The sequence below is a fragment of the Lactuca virosa genome, chromosome 1 (assembly GCF_052849685.1).
Source record: "Lactuca virosa cultivar CGN04683 chromosome 1, Lactuca_virosa_CGN04683_v6, whole genome shotgun sequence".
In the NCBI taxonomy this organism is placed as follows: Eukaryota; Viridiplantae; Streptophyta; class Magnoliopsida; order Asterales; family Asteraceae; genus Lactuca; species Lactuca virosa.
The window spans coordinates 57,901,073-57,915,503 of NC_136426.1; the positions used below are offsets into that span (position 1 = coordinate 57,901,073).

General features: G+C 36.3%; 1 protein-coding gene across 1 annotated transcript; it reads right to left on the reverse strand.

Annotated features, from left to right (window-relative positions):
• Positions 1-3,450: 3,450 nt before the first annotated feature.
• Positions 3,451-5,250, reverse strand: LOC145135000 (CBL-interacting serine/threonine-protein kinase 5-like). The gene is made up of 2 exons (XM_079069762.1): positions 4,232-5,250; positions 3,451-4,152 (listed from the first exon to the last, which is right to left on the reverse strand). Exons 1-2 carry the CDS (start codon positions 5,106-5,108, stop codon positions 3,653-3,655), a joined length of 1,377 nt encoding a protein of 458 aa, XP_078925888.1. The 5' UTR covers positions 5,109-5,250; the 3' UTR covers positions 3,451-3,652.
• Positions 5,251-14,431: the final 9,181 nt, after the last annotated feature.

Sequence of the window (14,431 nt, forward strand, 5' to 3'; positions counted from 1 at the left end):
ATTCATCTAGAAATATGTAAATAATTTGAATATATTTCGTCTCTGAAAAAAGCTAAATGGGGAAAAGTAATAAACTTATAAATTTATTAAAGTAAACGACTTTAATTTTAGTTATTGAGGTCCCTTAACTACAAAGGATAAGTTATTTAAGGACAAAAGTAATCAACAAAACTTTGTAACATGTCATACAATAATCAATTAATCATATGACGTGACTCGAGAACAATAATGTGTCCCCCATGTGGAACTTTATTGCTTTTACATCTTAGTTTTGGAGTGAATGAGTGATAGAGCTCAAAAATAGAGACATATATGAGCTTCAAACACACACTCAAACTCCTCCCACTAATTATTTTATTATCTCTTGACCTATACGATTAATTTCTACTCAAGAGTTCTTGTCACCTCACATGTTTCAAATCCATGAACTGTCGAGATTTGATTTTGGTATCCATAGAAAATCATGGAGATATGAATTGTTGAGATAAAAGGAGACATAAAGGATAAGAAGATTGAAGATGATATGAAGGAGATGTTGGTGGTGAACCAAAAATTATGATAAAGTATGATCATGGACGTGTCTCATGCCCATATTTCCCTTCAATGGAACTACTCCACCTTTTTATTATTATTTATTCAATTATTTGACAAATATTCCTGTCAATAATTGTGATGATGATTTCAAGTGTAAGAGTGTGCAAATAGTTTGAACTTTGAATAGATAAAAAGCAAAAAAATGGAATTAAATCGAACCGAAATATACTACATTCATTTTCATTGTTGGTTTTAGATATTCTTGAACTTTTTTTTAAAATCCTCTTGATTACATAGTGCCTTAAGTTAAGGGAAAATCCTTATAAATAACATGAAGGCTGAAGCTAGTAAGCGTAAAGGATCAAAATAATGGAAAAACAATTCGCACTATGTTAAAAAGCCATGTTTTATGTTTTAAATGATAAAAGTACCCTTCAATTACAATTCAAACAAGTATATACTACAATGTAAATTGTCGTGGCTTACTTTGTGGTCCATGGGGCAAAATTGTTATCGTTGCGACCACGGCAATAACATCAAGATTCTTGTACATTCTAGCAAGGTCTTTTATGTAGAAATAGCCACGTATAATAATAATAAAAACAAGCCAAGTAGATGTGGGTTAAAAGATTCCAGAAGAACAAAATTTGTATCAATCTCGATATATAATACATAACTTATTGCATTTAGTCAACGACTAATAGAGTATTTTGAGAAATAATTTATTTATTTGAGAAGGCCTACTTTTCATTAATTGGTGTAATAATATCAATACATACATAGAAACATGAGTTTGAGAAATCTATTTTTGTTATATATCATACTATTGGATTTTATGTAACAATGTATTTACATACAAGTTTGAACTTTTACCACTACAATAAATACTACCATTAGCGTTGATGTTACTATTAGCGGCGATATGGAGTATCAACGGTGACAGATCATATTAACGGCGATTTTTTGAACAATTGTGAGACCGCAAAGTTGTGATGCTTTAGCGACGATATTAATTTGTCGCCTTTAATGTGCATTTTTCTTTGTAGTGCACCCGTTCTATTTACATAATAACTTCTAATTACATCTATTATAATTTTTGTTCTATATACCGTATCAATATAATATATTAATTTAATTTAATAGAAATACTATATATATATATATATATATATATATATATATATATATATATATATATATATATATATATATATATATATATATAATAGTAATAATAATAACTTTTGACATTGTTTTCTTATATTTTCAAAAGAAGCACTAGTTTTATAAAAACTAATATTAAAAACTAAAAAACTTCAAAGAATTTTTCTATATTTTATAGTTATATATCGATATGTATACACATTTTAAAGTATAAAAATGATGAACTTTCACATTTTTAGTTTTCATTTTTGAAAACATAAAATCCGAAAAGTTATAAAAAAACAAGATCATGCATACATGTAGTGCAAAACATACTTTTTCTTAAAGATTTTTTTTTAATATTTCGTATTTTATATCAATAAAAAAGTTATAAATTTTCACATTATTATTTTTCGTTTTTGAAAAATATGCAATCTTAAAAAAATAATTATAAATAAAGCATGCATGCATGCTTTTTTAAATTTCATTTTTAAGGTTTTATGTTTTTACTTTATTTAGAACAACAATGCTAATTTACTCATATTCTACACTTTAATTAAGAGTGGCAAAAGTCGACACAACATGATAAAAATACATGGCACGAAACGAAATCGAGACAAAAGCGATTTGAATTCATGTTCGTGTTCAAAATTCGACACGTTAATAGCATGAAACATCATGTTTGTATCATTTCTGTGTCCGTGTTCAAAATGTATATTTAGTAGCATTCTATGTTATTTTTTGCCGTGTTATTTGTGCTTGTCATGTTTAAATTATATTTTTTACAAAGACTTACATATGACATGCAAATGGTTGATTTTTTGTTATTTCTTTTTTTGGGAAAATGGCTTATAAGCCCAACAAAGTTTTCAAACCGTTCAAAAAACCTCAATTATGTTTTGTCTGTTCAAGAAAACCTAATCAATTAACATTTTGTCTAAAAAAGCTCAACTAACTTACACTTCTCATTTAGGGTCAACCAGCTAATGAAAGTCAACGAATGACATGACTTATGACGTGTAATTAAATATCGAGAAAATGACTTGTAAGACCAACGAAGTTTCGAAACCGTTCAAAAAAATTTAAGGGTTTGTTCGAACAAATTTAAGGGCTTGTTCGAACAAAGTTCAGTGCTTGTTTGAACAGATGGACAATTCTAATCTGTTTATTCCATGTCATTAAATATATTGTCATGTCATTTGCCAACTAGTTATATACCTAATGAACCTGGTTGCCTCTAATAAGAATTGAACAAAAACGTAAGTTCGTTGGGTTTTTTTCAAAAAACAAAACATGATTGGGGTTTTTTGAACGGTTTTGAAACATCGTTGGTCTTACAAGTCATTTTCTGATATTTAATTACACGTCATAATCCATGTCATTCGTTGACTTTCATTAGCCGGTTGACCCTAAATGAGAAGTGTAAGTTAGTTGTGCTTTTTTAGACAAAAAGTTAATTTGTTGGCTTTTCTTGAACAGACAAAACATAATTAGAGTTTTTTGAACGGTTTGGAAACTTTATGGGCTTATAAGTCATTTTCCCTTTTTTTTCTGTGTTATTGTATTTTTATTGAGTCGTGTTTGTATTAACGAACAAAAGTACGTTATTGTGTCATTTTTGTGTTAAAAAAAAATTCATGTTATGTCGTGTTAGACAAAATTATGAAACGATTGTCTAATTTAACACCCCTCACGAGAACCTTTAAACAAGGTGACTTCAAACATAACCAAAGGCCTTTTGGTTACAAAGCTAGTAAAGAACAGATCTACAAAATAAATAAATAAATAAAGTATTATTTATATGGACATGCTACCTCTAATAAATAAGTATTCGAATTTAACATTCTTATATAAGTTAAATTAAAAAACACGGATCTATCAAAGTCAAAGCATTTATACAAATTTAGTAGTACATAGTGTTATACTTGAAGTGTAACCCTACTATGACTTTCTAAATATTTTCCTTGTTTGGTAGTTAACCGTTACTATCCTCACCTTGCCAGCTCCATACAATGTCTTGTAGGCCTGGTCTAACGTTCTCTTCGAACTTTTTGTACTCAAGTGTGTCCCCGGATTCCTTTGAAAATTCCACCACCGCCACCTCCGGTGCCACCTCAAAAACTTCCACCGTCACAGACAGGTTCCCTTTTCGTCCCTCCGATATCCCCTGCATCTTCAACTTGTACTCGTTCTGTTTCGAAAACGAAATCTTGAAATTCAATTTCTTAGCTACTGATTCAAGCTTGTCTATGACTGTCGAAGCACGGAATTTTGATGTAAATAACGACCCCGATTTCCGATGAGTCTCAAACATGCCGGATAAGTCGAAACCAGAGGACATGGAGGAGATGAACTCGAAAGCATTGTAGAATCGCGGCGATGAGTTTGACTTTGACCTTTTCATGGACTTTTCCGATTCACCTGTCGTTTCATCCTTCTCTGGTTCGTCAATAGGAATCGGAGCAATAATAAGACCTACAAATGAAAAGCCAAAAAAATAAATTAATTATTATAAATATCTATTGTAGAAAGAGAAAATTAACTGTATACATACTTGCTAGTTTATCATGGGAACTGTGATTGGTTCTGGATACTTTCGAGAACCATGGAACATGCATGATCTCCGGAACTGTGACTCGCTGCGATGGGTCGACCACCAGTAGTTTCGAAATCAACTGCCGTGAACCGGCTGAGAACCACGGTGGAAATTCATACTCTGCTTTGAATATCTTTTTGTACATATTCATGATGTTAACTTCTCGAAATGGAAGACATCCGGCGAGAAGAACGTATAAAATTACCCCACACGACCAGATATCCGCCTTAGCGCCGTCGTAACCTTTTCTCCGAAGAACTTCCGGCGCAACGTAAGCCGGGGTACCACACTGTGTGTGAAGCATTCCGTCGTTTCTAAGCTGCTCCGGCAATGCAGACAACCCGAAATCGGAAACTTTAAGATTTTCATTCTCGTCGAGTAGGAGATTTTCCGGCTTCAGGTCACGGTGGGAGACACCGCGGCTATGGCAGTAGTCGATGGCGCTGACTAATTGCTGAAAATATTTTCTTGCTAAATCTTCTTTCAATCGTCCCTTTTCAATTTTGGCAAATAATTCGCCGCCTTTGACGTACTCCATTACCAGAAAGATCTTGGTTTTGGTAGCCATGACTTCCTTCAATTGAACGACGTTAGGGTGCCGGACGAGCCGCATGACGGCGATTTCACGGGTGATTTGCTCCATGAAACCTTCTTTTCTTACCTGCTCCGTCTTGATGACTTTAACGGCGACACTCTCCGCCGTGACGGAGTCCCTGGCGTAGTATACCTTTGCAAACGTTCCTTGTCCCAGCATCCTCCCCATCTCGTATTTCCCGAAGATTATGCGGCGGTGTCCGCCGCTGGTGCGGCGCCAGTCCTCCGAAGAATCCTCCATATTTTTTTCTCTTTTCTTTTGAAAAAGGAAGTCGTTATTGAGAGTTTGGGTGGCTTGGTGTTGTATAGGGTGGTAAAGAGGGGAATAAATGGAGATTGGGGGAGGCGGGTCCGCACAGATTGTAGGGTTTGTCAGGAAGTGATTGGCGGAAGTGGGGTTTGTTGGGAATCTCTCCATCTGAAGAAGTTTTGGTCCCTTTCATTGCATTATCGACTGGTTAATTGCCAATGGAACTTTGTCACGTATCATACTTAAAACCAAGTTTTAAAAAGTTTATTATATTCAAAGTTTCTATTGAGATTTAACAAAATGCATTTTAAAGTCGTATATATAAATAAATAATAGTAAAATATATATAAAATTATTAATTATATACAAAATTATCAACTTAATCATGTCTTACAAACGACATGGATCGACACGACTTATAAAACTTGAGACTTGATATTCACGACTATTTAGAATCTTAGTTAAAACTATCTAAGTATAGATTTCATTAGGTGGAAAGTCTTCGAATATTTACACTATATCATCAAAGATTTTGTGGTCTTTATTTATGGATTTACCACTAACACAAACGACCGAACAAATGAACAAACATAAATCAATAAATTAATGAATTTTTTTGTTCATATTCATCCGTTTACCAAATTATTTTATTCGTGTTTGTTTGTTTATGTTTTTTTTTTATAAAAATAAAACAACTAAAAATAAACATAAATGACATGAACATAAATAAACATAGACATTCAAATCAAAATAAATTAATTATTTGAGAATATTATTGTTTATTGAATATATATATATATATATATATATATATATATATATATATATATATATATGACGTCTAAAGAATAATATATTCTAACCTGGAAAAAGCTTCTTTAAGGGCGACAATTTCATTACAAAAAATAGTGAGAATCTGACGTATAAGTTATAGTTACATTCTTAAAGAAGATTACAAGCAGTTAACTAAATTAAGGAAATGTCTTTTCCTTTTCAGTTATCCAGCCGCTAAATCACTTAGATATAACGTTGTTTTTGTAACACCCAGTTTTAGGATATTTCTTAATTCAGGATTGTGGTCCGTAATTCGATCATGTAAAGGCTTTCGGCTTCAAGAGAATAAAGTTTAGACCTTATTGAATGTTGATAATACTGATTATGAGATCTAAGCCATTGATTTTGTGTTGGAACCAAAGGGTCAAATGGGAAAAGTTATATGTCAGGCTTCTTGCATGGATTATGGTTTTAGCTCGACATGTGTTAATCCAAAAGTAACTAGATATATTTGTGGGTCTCGTCAATACCTTTCTGTGTATATAAAGAACGCCGAAAACGGAGTTGAAACGAAGAAGTTATGGTTATTTGAAGTTGAATTGGAAATTAGGAATTTTGCCCTACGCTAGGCATATGTGCTGAATTATGGACACGAGTTTAATGGCCTACGTTGGGCATAGGTTATGCTACGCTGGGCGTAGCCGTTGCAGACCAAAACCCTAGCCCTAAGGTTTTTAGCCGTATTTAAGGGATCTAACTTCTTAGGATCATTCCCATGACCAACCTCCATTACCTCATATCGTTCCTTTGAAACCCTGGCCACCGTTTGTGGGTTTTGGAGCTTTTAGAGAGTTTTGTGTGCTCTTTAAAGGAAGAAGGTGTTTGTAGAACCAAGTCGGAAGCTTCAAGGTGTGTAGATCTGGGATTTGTAAGCCAACATCTATCTCTGGAAGGTATAACGCTTTCATCTTGATGCTTGTACATGTTACATCTAGTATGGTTGTGAGTTTTATGCTTTTGTTCCCATAATGTTGGTCCTTTTAAGTATGAGTTACTCTAGACCATTTGAATGCCCCCTCCTGATGTTTTTGAGGTTATAGTCATAAAAATGAGAGCTTGAGCGCTCTCATCCATCTATACATGAGTTCTTGAGCAAAAAGTGACAAAATGGACTTAGAGTTTGGTTTTGTGCTCTTCTTGGCCATGCAAAGGGATAAAGTCAGAGACTTTATCCATTAAGACATTCATTTAGATTAGATCTGTGAGTTTGATAGTTTGGCTTATTATATTAAGATCTTAATATAAGTTTTGGGAAACATGGGCTCTACGTTGGGTGTAGCCTTCTATATGCTAACATAGCTTAATGTTGGGCATAGAATTTTGTACGATAAGTGTAGCTCTATATTGGGCGTAGAATTCTGTACGCTAGGTGTAGCTCTATGCTGGGCGTAGATTAGTGTGCTACGCTGAGCGTAAGTCAACTGAGGGTTGACCGTTGACTTTTTGACCGGATTGACTTTTGGTCAACCATGTTGGGACTTAGTATTGGAAGAGAAAAATGGCCTTTTATCCAAATGAGGTTTAATTGTAAGCCTGCACCTTTTGTGAGTTAGTTATTGCCTTAAATGTTAATTAGGGTTTTAATATGTACATGTTTAGCAAGAGGGGATTTGATATCATCGGCTCAAGTGTGTGGTTTATCTAGTCTTCAGGGTTGAGGTGAGTCTTCTCACTATACGGTATAGGATGCTAATTGTCTTTGTGACTCTTTCATATGTATATTGGTCTGGGCTCATTTGTATGTTGGATTGGGCCCATTTGTATGTTGGGCTAGGCCCATTAGTATGTATGTTGAGTTAGGTCCATTTACATGTTAGACTGGGCCTATTGGTTAATATGTTTGGCTGGGCCCATTTACATTTTGGGCTGGGCCCATTTGTTTGTATGTTGGGTTGGGCCCATTTGTATGGTATGTGGTATTTTAGGGAGCTCACTAAGCTTTGTGCTTACGATTTTATGGTTTAACATTTTCAGGTATTTTCAGTTCCAAAGGGAAGGGTCCGGCTTGACTGCACAACATCCCATGATGGCTTTTTTCACACTGATTATTATCGTTTTACTCTGATGTTTGAAAGATGCGTTTTACTTTGATTGGTTTTGGAACAAATGTTTGTACGAATTTAATGATTTAGAAAAGAAAAATTTTATTGACATTTTTGGGACATTACAGTTTTGTTTAATGTCATGCCATCTCAACATTGAAACATGTGGGATTTGAGCATTAAACCATTTCATTTTTTAGTGTTTCATACCAAGTGGTCCCCATTAGGACACCTTGATGATGGCTCTTGTCATGGTTGTGTGAATCTAAAAGTGAAATTATCTTGTAAAATAGGTCCTTACGCTGGTCGTACACGAAGTGTACGCCAGGCATAAGTCATTATAGGATCGCGACAATTGTTGAGTACACTGGGCGTATACATTGAGTACGTTGGGTGTACTCGTGTTGTACCTAAAACCCTAAATTTTTAGGGTTGTGCCCCCTATTTAAGCATCCTATTCCCCCTTGCACGTTCTTATGACCAGCCTCCACCCCTCTTAGCCTTGATATCGAAAACCAAACCCTTGAGTGTGAGTTTTGAAGCTTTTGTGTGATTTTTTGTGTTCTTGGTGGTGAAGGAAGATCACTGGAGAAGTGGTGGTGCATTCAAGCTCTTGGATCTAGAATCTACACCTCATTGTTCATCTCCAGAAGGTATAAATTTCATACCTTGAGGTTTGCTTTGTTATATCTTGTTTAAGTTTAAGTTTATGTTCATTTTTTCCCAAAACCTTGGTCTTTGTGAGTATGGACTACTCCAGGCCATTTAGGTTATCCTTTTAGACGTCTTCGAGTGCATGGTGTCATAAAAATGCAAGCTTGGTCCTTTCCCTTCATCCATGCATGAGTTATGGAGTTTTTGGTGATGTTAGAAGTAAGGGTTTTGGTATTGAGCTCTCTTTAGCCATGCAAAGGCATAAAGTTAGAGACTTTATGGATTAGAACGCCTTTTAGGGTTAGATTTGAGATTGGGATAAAGTGTCTTAATGATTAAGAGCTTAAAAGTGAGATTTGAGTTTTGGTCGAGTACGCTGAGCGTAAATCTGGCTACGCCCAGCGTAGCCAGCTGGGAGCTCGTTTATTAGGTTTTTTGCTCTACGCCCAGCATAGAGCCTTGGTACGTTGTGCATAAAGGTCAACTGTTTTGACCTTTGATTTTTTACCAAGTGTGCCTTTTGGGTCAATTTGTGAGAGATTTGGGTCTTGGAAGGGGCAAAATGGTCTTTTGCCCAAAACTTTGGATTAGACTTGGCTTGGACTACTTGAGTTTGGAAAATTACCTTAATTGTTAATTAGGGTTATTTGGTGCAATTAATAGGCAGAATCTAGTTCTGGCAGTTCGAATATGAGTTCTATCAGTCTTCTGTGCGAGGTGAGTCTCCTTACTATGCTTACTTATGTGGTATGATATATGTGTTGACCAGCTGGGTCTATTTACTATTAATGTGATATGTGCTACTGTGTGTGCTAAGACTTCGAGTCGTCTCCAGGATTGCTGATAATCCATAGGGCGTGTTGTTTTCCCACTGAGACTTCGGGTTGTCTCCAGGGTTGCTGATAACCCATAACTGTTTATTTGTGTTGTGTTGTATGTGATTGAAACATCCCAAAAATACAATCCAAAAATTTTGTTTTTAAATCATTAAGTAAACCATAGTCATCAAACATCATATAAAAATCATAAGTAATGTATCTCAAAATATCATAACATCTATCAAAATATATCAGAGTATAAACATCCCAGGCTAAACAAATGGTGTGTGCACTGCAATCATCCCGAGCTCTTCCCCTTGCTACCGGAAGTACCTGAAACCAAAACTAAAAACTGTAAGAACGAAGCTTAGTGAGTATCCCCAAACTACCACATACCATACACATAAGCACATAATCACATAAACTGGGCCCTCGCCCCTTCCTCGGGCCCCGCCCGACATCGGGCAAAGTCCAGCATCAGGCCCCGCCTGGCATCGAGACCCGCTCGGTATACAGATCTGTTTCTACCAGGCCCTGCCTGTCTCTAGGCCCCGCATACTATGCACATACAAACAATAACATATAATCATGCTATTACATAAAGAATCATACATAACACTATATCTTCTAGTCTTAAGGCCCCGCCTATCATGGGCCCCGCCCCTACTTTGCTAATGGTGAGATATTGAACCCCGTCCACATTCAGCTAGTGATGAGATGAGGGACCCCGCCCACACGCAACTCCTTACCAGGAACATATAAGTATCACAAAGACAACAAGTATAACTAAACATGCATTCCTTCATCGGGTACCACCCAACATCGAACCGTAGTTCGGGAACATACATATAAACCTTCCTCGGGCTTGCCCCAGCATCGGACCAAAGCTTGGAACATATAAACATAAAATATAAACTAAACATTCCTTGGGCTTTCCTCGACATCGGACCGAAGCCCGGAACATATAAACAAACACATGCAAGAATCACAAAGACATCAAGCATACAAACATTCCTCGGGCTTTCCCCGACATCGAACCGAAGTCCGGAAACATATAACCTATATCGCGCTAACCCCGGAATATGCTAACATACATAAATGGGCCGATATTAGTGCTTTCGACCCGTTCCTACTGGAGGAAAATTCACCTCACAAGCTGACTGCAGAATCCCGCGAATAAACCTCTGGCTGCTAGCGGGCAGATCCCCGAACTGCTGATCTCTCGACTCCCCGAGCTACATATCATCTTACAAATTAACACTTAGTCCAAAAGCCAATAATCTTCCTTAGGGTAAAATAACCATTTTACCCTTGATCTAATTTGGTCCAAACCTAAGGCCCAAAACCATAATATGAAAGGCCCAATACTAGGTAGACTTCCCAAGCCCACTAGTGGCCCACTAATGGCCCAATATGCTAAATTGGGCCCAATCCCTCTAATGGGACTTACCCAAAAGTCCAAACATATTCTTAGCCCAAAATATCTGACTACTAATGGCCCACTACGGTCCAAAGAAACAAAGTCCAATGTAAGGCCCACTCTGAGGCCCAAAACACAGAAAGCCCACATTTGTTGAGTACGCGGGGCGTACTCCTTCGTACGCTAAGCGTACAGCTGTTTGGCGTGTACGCTGCACGTACTGCTCTGTTAATCCCCTTTTCGATTAATCACTTAATACTAAATTCCAAAGGCTACAATTACAGATCCAAGTCCTCTTCAACATCTTAATCCATAAAGTCGACTACTTGGTGGCTTGCAACCCACCAAATGGACCCAAACTTGGAATATAGCAACTAACTTCCATGGAAATGGCTAGATCTCATGCATGAACCCATTAAGACATTCAAGATGGCAACTTTCTGCCTTATAGCTAGATATGCGGTAGAGATAGCTTTTATAGCTATTATGATTGTGGGTTGTGCGGGGTATGCTCTGGGGGACTCACTAAGCTTTCAGCTTACCGTATGTGGATTTGTTTCGGTACATCGGAGCCCAAGGGCAATGGCAAGGCATGATGATGCGGCATCCACTCTATCTCTCTTTTCCGATATGATTTGGGGGACACTCTGATGTTTTGAAAATAATGATGTTGTAATGTTGGTGGTTTTGAAAACAATTATTGGGATCTTCATGTTTTATGAAATATGGTTGACTAATTAAAAATGAAAATTTTCTTTGTAAAAATTGGGTCGTTACAAACTTAGTTGTTATAAAACATATCGTTGTGTCTAATTTGATGAGTAAGTACAAGCGAGCATCTGGGTCGAATTTTATCCATACCTTTTACCACATGAGGATAAAAGCGATATATGTGGGCCCCTCGATGATTTAGTGATGACACTCCTAAGTGCTTGGCCAAGCCTTACTGATTTGCTTTGTTCAATTAGTCGGTTGTCATAAATCGGAAATCGGGAAACAACAGATGGAAAGAGAGAATGATTATAATCCATGTCTCAGTCCATATGATATCCAGAATAGAGGAATATATGATCCCTTATCTAATGGACACGTCATTGACTAGATTAGAGTTCGACAGCGGCTTTTAAGAGCTACGATTGCTAGTCGGGTTGGAGTCATGCTTGCATTAATAGTTATTAGACTTATCCAAGTGGGAGACTGTTGGATTAGGTGTCTAAGCCCATAACTATTGTTGGTATGTATTTGACCCGAGAGTAGCATGGTCCATTTGGGTTGCATGGCATCAGAACAATTTGGATAGAGTTTTGTGAGAATAGGATATTTATGGTTTATTAATATATTATAAGTTCAAATATATTAATATTAATTATTTAATTAGTATTGATCAAAAATTAGTTTGGAATTAATTTTGTGATCAAAAGAGACTAATTAAATAAATGGGGTTTGATTTGGCAAATCATTCATTCTTATATAGTGGGCTTATGATCCATAGTTCTTCATGTTGGGCTAAACCCTTGTGGTTACCCATGGATACTCCATGGAGGTTAAAACCCATGGATCATGAAGAATATAGAAAGGCATGAGTTACATGGTGTAACCCTAATGTGCACACTATATAAAGGAGCCTCATCCAAGCAAAATCGGCACTTATGTAATACAAGTGAGGGCTAGTCGATTTTGGTTCATAATAATCTTCTCTCAAGTTATTCCAATTGTTGGTGGTGTTGTGTGAACCATTTGAGGTGCAAGACTTGGGGCACTAAGCTCTTGAAATGTACAAGGAATCAAGCTACAACAAAAGGTATGTCATTCAACTATATTTTGTATTGTATATACTCCATAATATGCTAGTTAGGATGATACCTTGGAAAATTGATATTTGCATGTATAATAGAGAAAACATATATCCAAGGTATATAGGGTTGCATGTACACCATAGGAGTGTTATAATGCTCAAAACCCATCAGGATACATAACACAATCTAGTGGGACGACATTGGTACCTTCGACCCATGAGTATATTGAGGAAAACTCACCTCACAATCTGAACGATAGTTGAACTGATCACAGATCCAAACACTGGCCCTACTAGTCATACGTACATCACACAGGGACCAAGCCTCAATCTATCACTCAAAATACCCCAAATGAGCTAAAGTCAAACTCGGTATAAGTCTTAATCTAATTTCATAATCCTGGGGACTATAATAATTATAGTATCGATTCCTCATTAATCCCAATGTCTACATCAATATCTATCAAGTAAGGAATAACTAGGAGGATCATATCGGAGGTAGGGTCCATTTGGTATACATAGTATACTGTTTGGAAATCCCACTTTAAAAATCTCACTAAATCCACCCTAGACATCACTCACGTGAGTAGACCAATCAGTATAATGACTTGGAATCACTGATAAATCTTAATTATAGGTTCATAATAACGACTATTACTATAATTAAAAGTTACACATAAAATAAATAAGTGTAGCTTGACTTACAGGGTAATCTAACGAAAACCACAGATTATGCGGGAAAAACTCTGACATGGGAGCTTCTACTAGATAGCTACTACTAGTCGGGTACTTCAGGGGGTTGTAGGGCTTTGCCAACTACCAGAAAACTGAGAAAAATTGGGCTACGGGAGGGAGAACTCGGAGAGAGGGGTTGTAGGGGTGAATTCTGAGGAGCATACACAGATAGCTATATATAGGGCAAAAATTTTATTTTCATGCGGCGCATCCAAACTGCACGCCGCGCATTTGGTCGGAAGTGGTGATGTGTCAATTTCCAATGGTGCCACGTGTCACAATTTGGGTGGTGTGTTAGTGCACACAGCGCATCTGGTCGGTGCGAGCGACTGCACACGAATTTTTTTGATTTCTTAACATATCTTCTTCATATGAGCTCCGTTTTCTATGGACTTTATATCCACGCGTAGCTATCGACGAGATATATACAACTTTCATTTAGACTTCTTCAGCTAATTTTGAATTTATTTTTAAAGTTATATTTTTATAGGCTTAGACTGTTAAAGTTCGTGTAAAAATTATAACTCTCTCATACGATATCCGTTCTCGACTGTCTTTATATTGACATATAGGTATGGACAATATCTTCAACTCTTGTTTAGATTGTTTTTCCTAACAATCGACCGAATTCAATTTCGGTTTCTGAGTCGTATATTACTACACCGAAACTTTGAAAAATCATAACTTCCCCTTACGAAGTCAGATTTGGACGTTCTCTATATTCCCCTTCTCGATTTAACGACTACTACGACTTTCGTTTATATTGCTTAGGCTAATAATCAACCCATCTCAGATTTATTATTTACGACATACTGATTGAACGCGAAACTTCGAAAGATCATAACTTTTTCACTCGAAGTCGGATTTTAGAGTTCCTTATATGTACAAAATCCTTGTCACAGAAAATATAACTTTGATTAAGGTTATATATCCTAACTAACCTTCTATCAAAAAGTTATTTTCAACGCTTAATATGTCTTGATTGACTAGCCCGAATCTTCGGGTATTATAGGTTA

Bases quoted from the DNA above. Each gene is read 5' to 3' on its own strand.
- LOC145135000 (XM_079069762.1), bottom strand. From the start codon at position 5,108: ATGGAGGATTCTTCGGAGGACTGGCGCCGCACCAGCGGCGGACACCGC. The intron at 4,153-4,231 runs GTATGTATACAG...TTTCATTTGTAG, and splicing joins TTCCCATGATAAACTAGCAA to GTCTTATTATTGCTCCGATT.